The sequence below is a fragment of the Onychostoma macrolepis genome, chromosome 25, assembly GCF_012432095.1.
Source record: "Onychostoma macrolepis isolate SWU-2019 chromosome 25, ASM1243209v1, whole genome shotgun sequence".
Lineage (NCBI taxonomy): Eukaryota > Metazoa > Chordata > Actinopteri > Cypriniformes > Cyprinidae > Onychostoma > Onychostoma macrolepis.
The window spans coordinates 24,593,626-24,613,843 of NC_081179.1; the positions used below are offsets into that span (position 1 = coordinate 24,593,626).

General features: G+C 35.5%; 2 protein-coding genes across 4 annotated transcripts in view; both read left to right on the forward strand.

The window, feature by feature from the left end:
- trim44 (tripartite motif containing 44) overlaps positions 1 to 11,365 on the forward strand; it is a 40,569-nt gene extending 29,204 nt beyond the window's left edge. For all 3 annotated transcript variants that reach the window (XM_058767076.1, XM_058767078.1, XM_058767077.1), the window contains one exon: positions 10,348 to 11,365. In XM_058767076.1, coding sequence (XP_058623059.1) covers positions 10,348 to 10,429 — 82 coding nt within the window. In that variant the 3' untranslated portion in view covers positions 10,430 to 11,365. The remainder of the gene's footprint in view (positions 1 to 10,347) is intronic.
- A 3,399-nt stretch (positions 11,366 to 14,764) lies between these two features.
- On the forward strand, positions 14,765 to 19,319 carry LOC131534153 (uncharacterized). Its single transcript, XM_058766824.1, has 6 exons — positions 14,765 to 16,959; positions 17,372 to 17,474; positions 17,943 to 18,036; positions 18,195 to 18,539; positions 18,655 to 18,832; positions 19,300 to 19,319. The coding sequence occupies exons 1-6, from the start codon at positions 16,878 to 16,880 to the stop codon at positions 19,317 to 19,319; spliced, it is 822 nt and encodes a 273-aa protein (XP_058622807.1). The 5' UTR covers positions 14,765 to 16,877.
- The last annotated feature ends 899 nt before the right edge of the window (positions 19,320 to 20,218 follow it).

Consider the following 20,218-nt stretch of genomic DNA (forward strand, 5'->3'; position numbering starts at 1 on the left):
GCTCGCTCAAGTACTGAGGAGCTAAACCATTCAGGGCTTTATAAGTAATTAACAAGATTTTAAAATCTATCCGATGCTTGATAGGGAGCCAGTGCAGTGTTGACAGAACCGGGCTAATATGGTCATATTTCCTGGTTCTAGTAAGGACTCTAGCTGCTGCATTTTGGACCAACTGTAGTTTGTTGATCAAGCGTGCAGAACAACCACCCAATAAAGCATTACAATAGTCTAACCTTGAGGTCATAAACGCATGAATTAACATTTCTGCATTTGACGTTGAGAGCATTGGTCGCAATTTAGATATGCTTTTGAGATGAAAAATGCAGTTTTACAGATGCTAGAAACATGGCTTTCAAATGACAGATTGCTATCGAACAGCACACCTAGGTTCCTGACTGATGAAGAAGAATTGACAGAGCAGCCGTCAAGTGTTAGATAATGTTCTAGGTTACATGTGGGGTTTTAGGTCCGATAATTAACACCTCTGTTTTTCAGAATTTAGCAGTAAAAATTACTCGTCATCCAGTTTTTATATCGACTATGCATTCCGTTAGTTTCTCAATTTGGTGTGTTTCACCGGGCATGAAGAAATATATCATCAGCATAACAGTGAAAGCTAACACCATGTCTCCTGATAATATCTCCCAAGGGTAACATATAGAGCGTGAAAAGTAACGGCCCTAGTACTGAGCCTTGAGGTACTCCATACTGCACTTGTGATCGATATGATACCTCTTCATTCACTGCTACGAACTGATGGCGGTCAGATAAGTACGATTTGAACCATGCTAAGGCACTTCCACTAATGCCAACAAAGTTTTGTAGTCTATTCAAAAGAATGTTGTGGTCGATAGTGTCGAACGCAGCGCTAAGATCCAGTAGAACTAATAAAGAGATACAACCACAATCAGATGATAGAAGCAGGTCATTTGTAACTCTAATGAGAGCAGTCTCAGTACTATGATACGATCTAAATCCTGACTGGAATTCCTCACAGATATCATTTTTCTGTAGGAAGGAATATAATTGTGAGGATACTACCTTTTCTAGTATCTTTGACAGAAAAGGGAGATTTGAGATCGGTCTGTAATTAACTAGATCTTTGGGGTCAAGTTGTGGTTTTTTAATGAGAGGCTTAATAACAGCCAATTTGAAGGTTTTGGGGACATATCCTAATGACAATGATGAATTAATAATAGCCAAAAGAGGATCTATGACTTCTGGAAGTAGCTCTTTTAGTAGTTTAGATGGAATCGGGTCTAACATACATGATGTTGGTTTAGATGATTTAACAAGTTTATACAATTCTTCCTCTCCTACAGTAGAGAATGAGTGGAATTGTTCCTCAGGGGGTCTATAGTGCGCTATCTGATGCGATACTGTAGCTGACGGCTGCAGGGATACAATTTTATCTCTGATAGTATCGATCTTGGAAGTGAAGTAGTTCATAAAGTCATTACTGCTATGCTCTTGGGAAATGCCAACACCTGTTGATGCTTGATTTTTCGTTAATTTAGTTACTGTATTGAATAAATATCGGGGGTTATGTTTGTTTTCTTCTAGAAGAGACGAAAAGTAATCAGATCTAGCAGTTTTTAATGCTTTTCTGTAGGATAGGGTACTTTCCGCCAAGCTAAACGAAATACCTCTAATTTAGTTTTCCTCCAGCTGCGCTCCATTTTCCGGGCTGCTCTCTTTAGGGCGAGTGTGCTCATTATACCACGGTGTTGGACTCTTATCCTTAATCTTCCTTAAGCGTAAAGGAGCAACCGCATCTAAAGTGCTAGAAAAGAGAGTCCATAGTTCCTGTTACATCATCAAGTTGTTCTGAGCTATTGGATATGCTGAGGAACTGAGATAAGTCAGGAAGATTATTTATAAAGCAGTCTTTTGTGGTAGAGGTAATGGTTCTACCATATTTGTAACAAGAAGTTGGCTTTACAGCTTTAGCTATATGGAATATACAGGAGACTAGATAATGATCTGAGATATCATCGCTCTGCTGCAAAATTTCAACGCCACTGACATCAATTCCATGTGACAGTATTAAATCTAGAGTATGATTTCGACAATGAGTAGGTCCTGACACGTGTTGTTTAACACCAATTGAGTTTAGAATGTCTATAAATGCTGATCCTAACGAATCTCTGTCATTATCAACATGGATATTAAAATCACCAACGATTAGGACTTTATCTGCAGTCAGCACTAACTCCGATAGAAGATCAGAAAATTCTTTAATAAAGTCTGTATGGTGCCCTGGTGGCCTGTATACAGTAGCCAGTACAAACATCACAGGGGATTTATCATTAACACTTGTTTCTTTGGATAACGTTATATGAAGCACCATTACTTCGAACGAATTATACTTGAAACCCAACCTCTGAGAGATACTGAAAATATTTCTATAAATTGTAGCAACACCTCCCCCTTTACCTTTACCTTTTATAAAACAGTATAAATAAAAATGTTACAGATAAAAATATATGAACATTTATTGCTTAAATACACATTAATAATAATATTTAATTCGATTGGTCAGATTTAATAATAGCTGTTTTAGTAAACAAAAACATTTAAAATAGGCCTATATGCTAAATTTAGTTTTGTTAATTTTAAGGTTTTTATTCCCATTATCCACACATAAAACCACAGTTCACGCTGATGGGCTATTTGGTATTATTGTCTTATTTGTCACCGCAGTTGTTCTTTGAAATAAAACCATTTGTGGGTTTGTCCTATGTCTTACTGAACTACAGTGAATTATCATCATATCCTAAGTTTGTGCTTATCCACCAATCCTAAAATAATGAATATGGGCTACATATAAATATAGAAAACAGCTGAATCTCAAACAGTGGATCATTTTTATCAACATCACCCAGCTAAAACTGCTCAGTTTTAAAGTATTTCTGCTTCGTGTACTGTGAAATGTGCAATAATATCTGACTTAATTTAACGTGCCATAGCATATGTAGGACTATATCATGGCCACGAATTAAGAATTTGTTCCCCAGACTTAATTCGTGAGCCGCACATATTACACAGCTCTGTTCTGCCCGAAGTACTCGGAGATGCCGCCACCAAGTGTTTGATAGGAACTTAATCTTAACTAATTTGTCATAAGTTTAAAAAAAAAAACACACACAAATGCTAATTGATTCTAACTAAAATCGCTGTTGTGAGCACTTAATATTTCTGTAGTACAGCCAAACAGCATAGATCATTCATAAAAACGTATATAAAAGAATGCTCATGCTCAAGCATCTACACCAATAAGATCTGCTGTAGGTGGGCGGAGCGACATGATTTTCGATTCCCAACCCTAATAAAGAGTTTGTTGTTTTCGTTCCTTCATATGCATTTGGCTACTTACCAATATTGAAACACAAAAAAAGCATTTCACATGTGGGGCACAAATGTGGGGTTAACTGTATCACTACATAATTTAAACATTTCCACACGCTAGCATAACAAAATGTACAAATTTCCTATTATTTCCTTGCCATATCATCACTATATAGAGAAAAAAATGTGCCAGAGTTCAAAAATCTTTTGAAGATATCGCTGAACACCACTGCGAAAGTAGGCTAAATTTCTGGCTGAAGTAAATTTGTCATCTCGGTTTTTAGTGTTTATTTAAAATGAGACACATCTGTTTATTTTTAAAATTATTTCAATCTCCAAACTGTTTTAGATAGTTCTGCTTCGCTTCTTATGCTCCCCTACACACACGGAAGGATCATGAGAGCATTTTCTGCTCTGAACCCCGTGATGAGTTTAATAACACTCGCAGCACGGATTACAGTTCATAGCCACACGTGTCACATTTACCTCAGAAAAACATACTTGGTGACCATAAACTGTAGAGAGGGGCATTTTGCTAAATATATGCACCATATAACACATTCATTATAAATGTTACTGTTCTTCAATGTTTAATTTATGCTTGAATAAATCCATCACCACTATGAATACAGCCACCACTATGTTTTTTGGTTGTTTTTTAACGAATTGAAGTAGAAATATTATTATGTAATTGTAACTTTATTATTTTAAAAACTTCATTAAGTGTAATTTTAACAAATCAGTCAGTTTTAACCTTCAATATTATAGTAATGTAGTACTAACTGACTCTCATGTATATTTTACAGCATTAGTTGAAAGATTTTGTATTTCCTTGAGAAAATTTGGCATGTACTGTACCTGATATATATCCAAAATAATCGATATTGAATCAAATTGAATCAAATTGGTAATCGAATCGAATCGCAAGCTTGTGAATGAGAATCGAATCGAATCATGAAATTTGTGTCAAAACCCAGCCCTAGTGGTTACAGTCTTCTTGGATGCAGATTATAACAATCCCGCCCATAGTTCTGCACCGGAGCTAGGAAACAATCCAACACAAAGGCCAAATCACCACCGAATACATATATATATATATACATATATATATATATTTTTTTATATACAGTAATTGTATCTGAACATTAATGATTAGTTTCTTGGAGTGAACTCACAGTCTTTGCCTAAATTTTCCAGGTGGCCAGGGTGTCAAATGCACAAGGCTGCTCTCTTGGTCCATTTCTAGCCATCTCTGATGGTATGTTGCTCCTGTTTAAAAAGTTAAAAAGGGTACTCCACCCATCATTTAATTACCCTCATGCTGTCCCTGATGTATAATATGAATTTCTTTTAACACATATGAACAGCAATGGATTTTTTTTCTATGAAAAAATATTTAACACCAGTGCGACTGACCTGGGGTGCATTTCCCAAAAGCATCATTAGCTAACTATGGTCGTTAGTTCCATTGAGCTCTATTGGTAACGACGGAACTTGCGACCATAGTTGTTTTTGGGAAATGCACCCCTGACAAGCATATTTGTGTTTGCACTGAGGGGAGCTTCAAATGTTTCTACTTGCGTCTTTTTGAGTTTTACTTTTACTCTCAGAGTTGAGTAATGTATCACTGACATGTGTGACCCTGGACCACAAAACCACAAAACCAGTCTTAAGTCGCTGGAGTATATTTGTTGCAATAATCAAAAATACATTGTATGGGTCAAAATTATTGATTTTTCTTTTATGCCAAAAATCATTAGTATATTAAGTAAAGATCATATTCCATGATGCTATTTTGTAAATTTACTACTGTAAATATATCAAAACATCATTTTTGATTAGTAATATGGATTGCTAAGAATTCATTTGGACAAATTTAAAGGCGATTTTCTCAATATTTAGATTTTTTTGCACCCTCAGATTCCAGATTTTCAAATAGTTGTATCTCAGCCAAATATTGTGCTATCCTAATTTATTATTTATTCAGCTTTCAGATGATGTATAAATCTCAATTTAAAAAAATTGACACTTTAGACTGGTTTTGTGGTCCAGGGTCACATATCTGTTAATTCTTTGAACGCAATGTTAATAAGAATCCACTCACTGTAGTGTGGAGTTCTGCAAGCTCACGAATCCTCTCATTATAACAAACAAAGTGTAGATAATGTGTAAATAAAGATTCATTGTACAGTGTAGAGAGCTTCATTGATTATAATGGAACTTTGTGAGATCGCGATGAACTAAGATGAGTGACAGCTTTTATTGATTATTAAGTTGCTTTTGGACTTTCGCTTTTTACTTTTTTTGTATTGTAAGTCGCTTTGGGTAAAAGTGTCTACTAAATAACTAAACGTAAATGTAATGTAAATTAAGGGAGTTTGCAAATATGATATTGATCATCAGTTCAGTAAAATATTAACAAAAAGTTCTTATCAGCTTTATTTTATAAATGTACATTGTCTGACTATAACACCATTGCCTGATTTTGCTCTATTTTGTCAATGAAAATGGTTTCAGCCAAAGACAGGAAAGGAAGTGACATGTGGCCAAGCCCAGGGGGCAGTTTGGGGATTTGGTGCCTTGCTCAAGGGTCTCACCTCAATCATGGAATTGAGGGTGCAGAGTGTTGGACATTCATTCCCCCCACCTACAATCCCTGCTGAACCTGAGACTCAAACCCACACCCTTTGGGTTACAAGTCTGACTCTCTATCCATTAGGCCACGACTGCCCCATAAACAGCTAATCCGTTGCACAGCGTTGTTTCGTTTATGATTGAACATGCGTTTTTAAACGGATCTAGTGAGTGAATGATTCAGTTACCCATTCATAAAGACTTGCTTCATTCCTGAATGAATCAGCTGTTCAAACGAATCAATTGAATGAATGATTCAGTGATAAAATTGATTAATTGCCACCACCTACTGGCAGGTTTAACCTCATTTTTAAAGTATAATTTCAGTTATTTAAATCATTGAATATTCAAAAGATGATATATTTAAAACATTAATCTCAACATGAATTTATGAATTTAATTGCACTCATGCCACCTCTGAGCCTCATTAAATGTCTGTAAATATACTCACATGCCACTTTGGTGTGCTTCTGTGCAAATTAATTTTGTTAATACTGATTTTATTTGATCTGTAACTTATTCTTCTTATTCCATTGCTTTAATTATACATTTTGAAAAAAAGCTTATAAAAATACACTTTTGAATTTGACATACACTTTCAATGAAGTTAGAAAAATGCCATTACAAAGTTAAAAATAAATGCACCTGTAAATCACTTTGTCAAACAGGCCTATTACCTCGTAATGGGAAGGCTGTAATTGAATTTTTGCTCCTGAATTTTTTGACTGTGCTCCTAATTTATTAGGGTCCAAGCCAGAATGGCGCGGGGCCCTATTGTTTTCCTAAGGATTATTATTAGGGCCCAAGCCAGTAAGACTATCCGGGCATTTTTGGGGGCCTTAACGTGCTCAAAAACTCTTGAAAATTTGCACACACGTTGGAATCTGCGGTCATTAGGACGCTGCAGAGGCTGGGACCCGGGCGTGGCACAGGGGCTCTACAGCGACCCCTAGAACACAGTCTGAAAACTTGATCTGTAGCTCACACATACTTGCACGTATTCATATGAAACTCGGTACACATATAGATCTCATTGAGCCGAACAATTTTCGCTCTCTATGTCATAGGCTCCGCCCAACAGGAAGTCGGCTATATAGGGCTGTTTGAAAAGCACACGCTCTGGAATTTGATATACTCCTCTGAGGACTTCCATACGATTGCCACCAAACTCGGTGAACATGATCTCAAGACATTGGGGATGCTAAATTGCGGAGGGATTTTTGATATCTCGAACGGTTTGCCCGTGGCGAGGTGATGAATTATGGCGAAAAATGAGAGACAGGAAATGTCTAATAACATCCACATACATTGTCTGATTTTGATCAAACATCAGGGGTTTGTTCATTGTACGATGCCGATCGAATAGATGTGACTATTATTAGTAAAAGTTATAGCGCCACCAACTGGCACCAGGAAATGTGTCGTTTTCAAAATGCTTTGAATTCAGCATCTTATTTTTACCCGATTTGCTTCAAACTTCATCAGAATAATGACAAAACACGGCCGATGTAAAACTGTGAAGGGAATATTGATATCTAAAATATTGTTGCCATAGTAATATGTCAAAGTTGAAAGTTTTTTTGTTGATTTTGAAGTTGTTTTTGAGGCAGATAACATGCTTAGAATTCCATGAAACTCAATACACATATCCATATTAATGATAGTTAGACTCCGGAAAAAGCTCATAAATGGGCGTGGAAGAGGCACTCTGTAGCGCCACCTTTTGTCAAAAGTGGGGAGGTTGGTTTTAGCTACAGACACCAAACTCGGTACATAAATTGTTCTTATTAAGCCGGACAACTTTCTAATTTACAGTCATTAGCTACGACCAACAGGAAGTCGGCTATTTTTATTTTAATGTTTGTTTTTGAAGAAAACAGGCTGTAAATAAATTCATACTCCTCCAAGCAGAAACAAGTAGTTCACACCAAACTTTGTCAACATGATGCCAATATACTGAAGATTTTAAATTGCGGACGGATTTAGGATATCTCGAACGGTGTGGCAATGGTGATTTATTAAAGTAATAGTAAAAAAAATAGCAGTAATTTTCTTATATCTTTAAAGTGCAGTTTCCAAACACTTCAAAACTTTTTACATAAATATAACAATTCATTCTGAGGAAACATGCTTAGTTTCAAAAATGTATCATGCTCATGGGCCACAAAACAATTAAAAATATAACTGAAATTGGTTTAAAGGTGAAGAGTGTAATACCAAGGATGACCACCAGATGGAGGCATGACCTTAAATCTCATGAACTGCCTGATGTCTGCCTGTCTGTGTATCAGAATGAAAAATAATGCATAGAATCAGCTGAAATGTTCTGTACTGTCAGTATTCTTTTACACACACACACACACACACACACACACATATACATATAATTTTTTTTTTTTTTTTTTTTTGTAATAGTTATAGAATATTAAAAGTATTGATAACAATTTACATTAAGGTCTCTTTGGTTAACATAAGTTATTACATTAATTAACATGAACTAAAAAGGAACAATATATTTTAAAATCATTTATTAATCTCATTTAATGTTAGTTAATACTAACATTAAAAATATTAATTTCATGTTAATTCACAGAACATAAACTAATGTTAAGATACAACTTTAAATTTTAATAATGTATTAATACATTTTTAACTTAACATTAATTAACATTAATAAATGTTATATAATTATTGTTCATGCTAACTGGTATAGTTTAATAATATAGTTTTTAACACTAGTTAATTCAAAACTAACAAACTAAGTATGAACAACATATGTAAACAAATAATTTTTTACTAACACAAAAATACAATATGTTAGTTCATGGTACAGTAACTGTTAATTAAAATTTATTGTTAATGTACATCAATGTAGTAGTCAATTTTGAACATATCATTAACCAAGATTCATGAATGCTATAAAATTATTGTTCATGCTAACAACTTTAACTTATATAATGTTAAAAAATAAAAACTTGTTAAAGTGTTACAAAAGATTTACATATTGTTCTTTATGTATGTGTGTGTGTGTGTGTGAGAGAGAGAGAGAGAGAGTGTGTTAGAGAGAGAGGATAAAGAGAGACTGAACAATAATTATATAGCTTTTATTAATGTTATATTAATTAATATAGTTAATGTTAATAACTGAAACCTTATTGAAAGTGTTACCAAAATTGTATATATTGTTGTGTGTATGTGTGTGTGTGTGTGTGTGTGTGTCTCTCTCTCTCACAGTCTTGATAAGTTTTGATTAACCCTTTCATTGCTGTATCCATCAAAACCAGACTGCCAGAGGGTTACTGTAATGCATGTGCCCGCTGGGCACAGTTTTCCTGATGCCCCCGGGGTGGCGTTTGCGCTGACGGCTTGGGCCCACCATCGCTGCTTGCAGCTATATTTTTTATTTATTTTTTAATTAGGAGCACAAGTGCTCCTAAATTAAAAGTAAATGTAGAGCCCTGAGAGGGTGTTCCCATAGTGTCAGATACCGATGCAGCATCTCATTCTATGCTCGGGGAACCAAGGTAATCTCTTGTGTGCTTCCTCACCAACTGAGACGTGTTGTGTTGCATGCATTTTGAATACTTTATATTCAACACCACTGAATTACTTCAAAGTGTGTTATTTTAATTGTGTATTTTTATAAAAGTGAAAAAAAAAAGTGAAGTGACATACGGCCAAGTATGGTGACCCATACTCGGAATTTGTGCTCTGCATTTAACCCATCCAACACACACACACACACCGTGAACACACACCCGGAGCAGTGGGCAGCCATTCATGCTGCGGCGCCCGGGGAGCAGTTGGGGGTTCAGTGCCTTGCTCAAGGGCCCCTCAGTCGTGGTATTGAGGGTGGAGAGAGTGCTTGACATTCACTCCCCCCACCTACAATTCCTGCCGGTCCGAGACTCGAACTCGCAACTTTTGGATTACGAGTCCGACTCTCTAACCATTAGGCCACTTCGTGGTATTTAAGCAAGTTTCTTTTCAAATTCACTAAATGAATGAGTAGGTGCCTATGAGAAACTAAACAAAATTAAATGAAGCCTAAAACAAGAAGCTAAATGAGCTATAGAACCTACCTACAATGTCCTGGTAATTACTTTGTAAAAATAATAGCATACATCAGAATGTAACATACATGTTAGCAGGTAAGTAAGGCACAAATGATCATTGCATTTTGTACAAAATTCCAAACCTTTGTTTATATGATCTACCACTTTTAAAACAGGGTCCTGTGACTCGCCATTACGTTTATATATTTATCTTGATTTAGCGACTCCAAACTTCTTGTTCATGTGCAGGTTTCTTTGTTTTATGTTTGAATGTAAATGTTTAATTCATGAGTCGTTTTTCCACTTACAGAGCAGCCAATCAAAGGAGGGACCCAGAAGATCCTTCAGTAGATGAAGACAGAGAAGATGCATATATTGGACATGCACCCTAAAACTAACGACCATTCTGTCACTATCTCTCTCATCTTCTTTTCATACCTCACTTGTTGGGATAAAAATTATGACTATATCTGAATGTAACTGTGCTGATGATATTTCTTCATTTTAACCAGTAATTTGAATATTTGAAGCTAATTGTTTATGTTGAGCCAATTTATTTGCTTTTTAATGAAAGGCAATAAAGTAATATGTAAAAGCTGATGAGGCACAAAGCAAACTAAATCACAAAATTCTAAGAGAATATTTTGTCTGTTATTTGTATTCTGTTAAACAAACAAGATTTTTTTAACAGTTTAAACCAGTTACCATGTATTTTTGTTTGTTTGTTTAACATTTGCTTTGTAAAAATTATTTATATACCACTCCTGGATTAATTGTGCGATTTATGAAATGCGGTCTCATACCATGCAAACTCACATCCTCATGCTATACTTTGATTATATTTGAGCTTAAACGCAGAAGATTATATAGTTGGTCTAGCTGTGCATTGTTTCTAGTCCATGTGTTGGCTGCTTTTTCTTTATCAGAAAGAAATGTACCATTTCCTGCATCACTGATGCCCGGTGTACCAAATGTGTTTCAACCCTGATCGTGAAGCATTGCTAAACCGCTTAAATATTAGTGTATTGTGTCTGCAATTGGCTTATATGCTTTTTCTCAATATTGGAGAGACCACCAGGTTCTGTTTATATATATTTTAGGCATCAAAAATAAATCTACTGTATTAATGCAGTCAAACACTGAGAGAACGATTTGCTGCATTAGTAGATTTATTTTTGATACCTAAGCTATGCTTTGCTAAGGGGAAACATGGCATTATATTTTTGATATGGTCTTTGATAGTGTGCAACAATTAGATTGGTTATACTCAACAACCGTTCTGATTATTCCTTTCTGTAAACAAATAAATTTAAAAAAAATAAAGTTTATTTTGGTCTTTTTTTTATTAGTTAATTTGAAGGCTAAAGTACTTTTCACTATTGCTAGCACATTTAGGTTAAGCTCTCAGAAAAACAGAGTAGAAGGTTAGATGTTCTAGCTCAATATTCAAACACAGTATGCCTAATTTCTGTCGCTATGTTGTAAAATAATAGGCTTTGGCGACTTCATTTACTGGTCCTAAACTCCTCCCATAATCTGATAAAATGATAATGGTATGACAGATTTAATAATCAGAGATATCTGCCTTTGTGGACTGAAATACTCAGTCAGCCAGTGTGCAAGCACTCAAAGCACTTTCCTTCAAAATAAAATAAAAAATAATAATAATTATAAATCCCTGCCTGTACGCAGCTTCAGTAACAAACAAAACAAATGCAACCTGAGTTTTTTTTTTTTTTTTGAAGCTAAAAAAAATCCAACAGCTATCAGCCATGTGACTTGCTCCCTTGAATTCTGACATTTTAAACATTTTAAATTCATGTTTCCTTCAATTATTGCAAGCTGCCAGGCCCTGAAGCAGCAAAGCATCTCCACACCAACACAGAGCCACCCCATGTTTGACGGTATTTGGTTTACATCAGATGTAATGGGAGCATTGTCATTTAAAAACTGCATTTTGTGTTTACTCAGGGTGCCTTTGTTTTATTTTAGACTTTGTTTCCATTTCTGAAACTATTTACTATGAAATATAAACAAAAACAAAATAAATAAAGGTGGAGGCAAACAATGTTTCACAGCTCTGTACATTCTATAGTAATTGTAAATTTTTCCACTTCAGTTTTACTATAAATGAAAATAGAATAAATTTACCTTAAATAAAGATGCTGCATCCATAGCATCTGCATGTTTTCTCACTGACATGTCCAATTCAGAAACTTGGGTCTAAAAAGTAAATTCTGAATTTCCAACTCATGAGTACAAATTTGTTTTTGGATTCATGTGCGATCAACTCATAAAATACAATATTTCCGACATTACTTGAACAGACAAAATGTCCACTTTTGGCATATAGAATGTTCTATTCCTATCTTCCCAACCCACTGTGATGTCCTATTGTAAACATTTTCCCTGAACAAGGCTCAGGTGTACTGTTATTATTCAGTTTGTTTGACTGCGCCTTTCCTATGGCCATGCAATCGAAAATACACTTGAGACTTCCACCGCTTTAAGTGGTCATTTTTCTTAGCATAATTTTTGCATTTCACTGTGTTCCAAATTTCACATTTGGTGACATTGTGAATTTATAATTTATTCTGAAGACGTATGTATGACCAATATAATATTTATACATCATGGCATGGCTTTCTAACTGAATTAAAAGGACTGAAACTTGAGTTGAAGTTATAAAAAAAAAAAAAGAGTTGGAGTTATACTTTAATGTCCTTTTCAGGAAGTTTGTGTTCAGCCTAAAACAAAATGGGTTGAAGTGATGTCAAACATCGGATAGATGTTAAAATCTTGATTTTAATAGATTTTAAAATCTTGTTAATTACTTCTAAAGCCCTGAATGGCTTAGCTCCTCAGTATTTGGGCGAGCTCTTATCACATTATAGTAATCCACGTCCGCTGTGTTCTCAAAATTCTGGTCGTTTTATAATACCTAGATTATCAAAATCGACTGCGGGAGGCAGATCCTTTTCCTATTTAGCACCCAAACTCTGGAACAATCTACCTAACACTGACAGAGTGTGTCTGCCTCCGGAACAGTTTAAATCTAGATTAAAGACACATCTCTTTAACCTGGCTTACACATAGGTCAAGTCATCTTTATTTATATAGCGCTTTTAACAATACAGATTGTGTCAAAGCACTTAACAGTATCAAATTGGAGGATAGAGTGTCAGTAATGTATAATGATAAGATTAAACACTCAATTTTCAGTCAAAGGCATTTCATTATTGAATTCAGAGATGTCATTGTCTAGCTCAGTTTAGTTTAAATAGTATCTGTGCAACCAAATTGACGATAATTGCTAGAAATTAAGTGTCCCAAACTGAGCAAGCCAGAGGCGACACCGGCAAGGAACCAAAACTCCCTCCGAGACAGAATGGAGAAAAAACCTTGGGAGAAACCAGGCTCAGTCGGGGGGCCAGTTCTCCTCTGACCAGACGAAACCCGCAGTTCAATTCCAACCGCAGCCATGTCAGATTGTGTAAAGGGCTTATCTGATTCCCGTGGTCTTGTCCCGATGGAGCATTTTAATTTATAATTTAATGTATTTGTTATATTTGTATTTTATTCATTATTTGAAGTTTTTCATTTATATGATTTATTAATTTGCTATAATTTTAATATATAGTTTAATTTTGCATGTATTGTTTCTCTGTGTATTTTTATAATATATATTTGTTTGTTTATTATCATTTAAATGTATGTCTCAGGGGCTCTCCGCTGACGATCAGGGCTGCAGACATCATCTCTTGGTGCTGATCCACCTTCTGATCGGATACGGACTGAGAAACAGAATAAGAAAGAAACAGACAAATATTAGCGTTGATGCCATTCTTCTTACAATGTAACGAGTACATCGTGTGTTATGGAGATTGTTCCCGGTTCCGGTTGATCTAATTAATGCAACCTAACAATCCTTTAACGGATTTGAATAATAGAAGCATATTAGTGTGTTATGTGTACGCCAGGATAAAGAGATGTGTCTTTAATCTAGATTTAAACTGACAGAGTGTGTCTGCCCCCCGAACAGTGTTAGGTAGATTGTTCCAGAGTTTGGGCACTAAATAGGAAAAGGATCTGCCGCCCGTGGACGTGGAGGACTATAATGTGATAAGAGCTCGCTCAAGTACTGAGGAGCTAAGCCATTCAGGGCTTTATAAGTAATTAACAAGATTTTAAAATCTATCCAATGTTTGATAGGGAGCCAGTGCAGTGTTGACAGAACCGCACTAATATGGTCATACTTCCTGGTTCTAGTAAGGACTCTAGCTGCTGCATTTTGGACCAACTGTAGTTTGTTGACCAAGCGTGCAGAACAACCACCCAATAAAGCATTACAATAGTCTAACCTTGAGGTCATAATCGCATGAATTAGTATTTCTGCATTTGACATTGAGAGCATAGGTCGCAATTTAGATATGTTTTTGAGAAACGCAGTTTTACAGATGCTAGAAACATGGCTTTCAAATGAAAGATTGCTATCAAACAGCACAGGTTCCTAACTGATGAAAAGGAATTGACAGAGCAGCCGTCAAGTGTTAGATAATGTTCTAACTTATTACATGTGGGGGTTTTAGGTCTGATAATTAACACCTCTGTTTTTTCAGAATTTAACAGTAAGAAATTACTCGTCATCCAGTTTTTTATATCGACTATACATTCCGTTAGATTTTCAATGTGTCTCAAGGTGTGTTTCACCGGGCCGCGAAGAAATATAGAGCTGAGTATCATCAGCATAACAGTGAAAGCTAACGCCATGTCTCCTGATAATATCTCCCAAGGGTAACATGTAAAGCGTGAAAAGTAACGGCCCTAGTACTGAGCCTTGAGGTACTCCATACTGCACTTGTGATCGATATGATATCTCTTCATTCACTGCTACGAACTGATGGCGGTCAGATAAGTACGATTTGAACCATGCTAAGGCACTTCCACTAATGTCAACAAAGTTTTCTAGTCTATTCAAAAGAATGTCGTGGTCGACTGTGTCGAACGCAGCGCTAAGATCCAGTAGAACTAATAAAGAGATACAACCACAATCAGATGATAGAAGCAGGTCATTTGTAACTCTAATGAGAGCAGTCTCAGTACTATGATACGATCTAAATCCTGACTGGAATTCCTCACAGATACAATTATATTCCTTCCTAGAGAAAAATGATGAGGATACTACCTTTTCTAGTATCTTTGACAGAAAAGGGAGATTTGAGATCGGTCTGTAATTAGATCTTTGGGGTCAAGTTGTGGTTTTTTAATGAGAGGCTTAATAACAGCCAATTTGAAGGTTTTGGGGACATATCCTAATGACAATGATGAATTAATAATAGCCAAAAGAGGATCTATGTCTTCTGGAAGCAGCTCTTTTAGTAGTTTACATGGAATAAGGTCCAACATAGATGTTGTTGGTTTAGATGATTTAACAAGTTTATACAATTCTTCCTCTCCCACAGTAGAGAATGAGCGGAATTGTTCCTCAGGGGATCTATAGTGCGCGATGCGATACTGTAGCTGATGGCTGCATGGATACAATTTTATCTCTGATAGTATCGATCTTGGAAGTAAAGTAGTTCATAAAGTCATTACTGCTGTGCTGTTGGGAAATGCCAACACCTGTTGATGCTTTATTTTTCGTTAATTTAGTCATTGTATTGTAGGGGTGGGCGATATGACCAAAATCTTATATCACGATATGACTAACTTTATATCACGATAATGATATATATCACGATATAGTAATTTTTTTCTTTTAAAAAAGTTATGATATTAAAATCTTTGATACCATAGAATTTTCATAATCCTTGTCACCAATGTCAATATCAAACTAATACAAGCCTAAAAATAGACAAAAAAACAAAACAAAAAAACTCAAGCTCACTGATAATAAATAAACAGTCAGTGATGAAATAAGTATAAGAAACTAATTGCAAGCAATAGGACAAAAAACTACAATAAATAATTAATTTACACACTGTATGCAGCGTTTCTTAAGTCTTCACTGTGTTAATTATATCTATCTATCTATGATACATACAATTAACACGTGTATTATGTATAGATTCTATACATGTATACACTCAAAAAAATGATACGGTCTAAATTGACATTTTATGTAATTCAATTGCATAACAATTTTCCATCCATTTAGATTACATAGTTTTAACATAAACAAATCAATAAACTTAATATGATTCATATCCATCAGTCATACGTGAATGAAACAGGTAAGATTTATGTAATAATTCACAGCAAAGTCCCCACACTGCTCAGTGTTCATGTGTTTCCACACTACAGAGTGTCCAAGTAGAATTGAAGCAGTGCTGGAGTTAAGAAGATAATTATGTGATGATTGATCATTAATGTTGAACAGCTGCTGTTATCAAGAAGAATCACCGAAGAAAAGAGAAACACAAAAACTACAAATGACTTCAGCCACAGCCGAAGATGAAATCAACTGAAATAAAAGAAGACATTAAATCTCTCAAGATCTGATTAAACAGCTTCACAAACAGCATCATATTGACCAGATTGACTTTATTTCTGTCAGACTTCTACACAGCAAATGTCAGTGTTACAATCCCAGAGTTGTGATGACCAGAGTATAATTTATACACTTTGGAGTACAATGGGCTTAAAGTACACTTATCAGGTTTCACCAGAAACTCTCTCTAGAGTTAGGTTATTGGTAGTGTCAGAGTAGTGTTGATGTGGAGCTGTTGTGGTGTTTATGGTGGGATGATGAACTCTTTGAGAGTCAATCTGTCCCGTCCGCACATGAGTTTAGGTTTCGATACGTCATCAGATCGACTACGCGTTGTCATTGGTTGAATCATGAAGCAGCCTCGTGGAGACCAGTTTCCAACTGACGCATCCAAAAACGTCGACATTTTGACTCCGCGGAGCTACGTTATAGGTAAGTTAAGAAACCATCAAGTGAATAATGCCGAATATTCCTGTTTATCATCTTGTTTTAATTCTCATAGTAACTAAAACACTAAAAACGCTAATGTAGAAGTGAAGAGGCGTGACGTCTGGCTAGATAATTTACTATACTAATGGCAGCTAAAGTAATTGCGAATGTTTAATCTGGTAAAACTGATTTTTTAGTGATAACGTTAATTCAAAATGAAAATGCAGCATTCATTTGTTACTTAGCTGCCTCTCTGTCCCAATCTCGGGCCGCGTGCAGGCCAAATTTGCTAGCTAAAGCTAGCCTAATGTAACGTTAATTATTTGAAATGATTGAGTCTGATTTTTTTTTTTTGCACTAACTTAGATTTGGTATTGTGCGTGTGCAATAAACAAATTGCATTTTTATGTTGTAGTAACATGTGAGGAAAACTACAGCAATGCTTTTCAAAGTACAGTACCAAGGAAAGAAGTACATCAAACTCAATGGAGCATCATATCCAGAATTTCTCAGGGAGGGTAAGTTATTGTTTCTGCTTCATAACGTTAACGTTAACAACATTCATCACATACACTAACGTATATAGTTCTTCATGACAATGCATTCTTCTGTTCGTTCTCTCGATAATAGAAGTTTAGATCAGAGGTAACGTTTTCAAATGAGTTTTCCGTCATTGGCTGATTTTCTTTTTTTCTAGCAGTGACACATCTGAAAGAATCAGCCTTGAAAGTTTTAAAAATGCTTGATTTTAATTGAATTCTTCAGGACGTCATATGTAATATATGCTTTATGGTGCATGATTTGGTAAAGTATATATTCATAATATTCAATTGCAGATATGGTGGTTGTAATCAAATTATTATTATTATTATTATTTTTTAATTATTTTTTGGTCAAATTAGGTGATTATCATTAAATGACAACCTTGGCCAAGGAGCTGTGGTTTTCTGGTGTTTTGGTTTTAATACACAACATTTATTCCACAGACGTGCTCCCCCTATGGAGAAAAGAGCACAGTATGCATTGGGGATAGTAACACTGTTCCCCTCTCTAAAAGATCCCTACTCCAAAAAAGGCTATGTGAGTACATATTTAAAAGAAAGGTTAATCTTAATAAACAATTTAATAATGTTCTGGTGCATTTTAGAAGTCTCAAACTTCTTTTCTAAAGATCTCTATTGATTTATGCTGAAACAATTTTTTTAATACATTTCCATCTTTGATGATACTGTCTTTAGGAACACTTTTTTGACATAGACAGCAATGAGGGCTACATTGCCTGGAAGATTAAAAACACTCAGCGAGAACTCAGCAATGGAGGTACCAGTGGGGGTAGGAGAAGGAGCTCTCACACTACGAACAACAGCGGACCAAACGTAGAGAGAGAAGTGACTAAAGTGCAGCAGTTGGAGGGAGACCAGTGTCGTGAGGCCATATCTCTACTGAAACACACCACAGACAACGAACAGATCTTCTTGAAAATGAGAGAAACCTTCCAACACAGACAAAAGTTGATCCATGATCCTGAGCAATGCAGCACAGTGCTTACTGTGTTCCCAAGGTTCCTTGACACAAAAGGCCTGGTAAGTTTATTTGTAAGCACATTTATTATGTTTTTGCAATGTCAAGAACAACTGTTCAAAGATGAAAACAGTCACCTACTCCCACTACCACAAATGCTTGCTTCCTCCCCTTTAGGTGGTGCAAGACTTTGATCTGTTGTTTGGAGCTGAGACCTCATCAAAACTCCTTGAGAAATGGGATTTCCTGAAGGGCAAAGTAATAGAGCAAGCCAAGGACCTCAGCAAGACACCCCTGCTTGATCACCTCATCCAGTCTGCAGAGGAGAACACTGATGAGGATGACGAGGTCCCAGGTAAATAATTGACATGATTTTATCAAATATCAACTTATTTAATTTATTTACCATGAAAAATGGTTGTGTAGTCCAAAAATATTTTTTAGGGCTGCAACAACTAATCAATAAAATATTAGTTAATGAAAATAATCGAGAATGAATTTCATTATCGATTATTTGGGTCTGTGACGTCACTGGAAAATCGCAGTCAGTGATGTCACGCATTTCTATGGATAAAACACATCTGAAAAACAGCAGAGGTTCCAGTTAGCTGCTGCGGAAAATTGCTTTCAATTTTGCTTACAAAGTGTTTTCAAATTAAAATAATTTTTACATAATTAAATAATTATATTTAATGAAACAAATTGTTAGTTGCAGCCCTAGTCTTGTTATTGAAAAGAGTTTTGAGTTTTAATATTGATGTAGTATCAAAGCCTTTGGTCAAGTTTATATCATATTTAAAGCAGGTGCTCCTGCCTTTTCAGGTTGGGATAGTGACCCTTGACTTCTGTGTTAGTTGTTGTTTTTTCCTCTGGTTGTTGTAATCATGTGTTCTTCAAACATATTTGTTACAACTCAAAACCCAGAGAAAGTGATCAGTAGTTGGTTGTTGTATATTTGTAATGACGATCACCTGTAACTGAGCTGATCTAATTGAGAGTGAAGATAGGCTCATTGTGTGTCTAGTCTCTGGTTAAATGGATGTTGTATTGATTATAGTAAGAGCGATTTTAAGAGCCTGTGGTTCTCTGACAGTCAGTTAATATAAAGGACTTTCTAAACAGTTTGTCGACAAAAGTTTGAATCTATGGTAGAAACTAGACTCACACAGACATCAAGAATCAGCTTATGAACCTCAACAATGGTGACCATTAAAAAAAAAGTAATGCTGCAATGCATGCTGGAAGCCATGGATGAGTTTTGTACTATGATAGTACCCAGCATGCATTGCATCATGATTTATTATTTTTTTAATGGTCACCATTGTTGAGGTTCATATACTGATTCTTGATGTCTGTGTGAGTCTAGTTTCACCATAGATTAAAACTTTCTGGACAAACTGTTTAGAAAGTCCTTTATATTAACTGACGGTCACAGAGCTGGTGGTTCTTAGAATCGCTTTTACTATAATTAATACAACATCCATTTAATCAGAGACTAGACACAATGAGCCTATCTTCACTCTCAATTAGATCAGCTCACTTACAGATGATAAACATATAACAACCAACTACCAATAATTTTTCTGGACTTCTGAGTTGCAACAAATATGTTCGAGGAACACATGACTACAACAGCCAGAAAAAAAAAACTAGTAACACAAAAGTCAAGGGTCAAGAGCCCAACAAAAGGAAACACTGGTCTCTTTGATGGTGATTTCAAACAAAACAATAAAGCATCTAA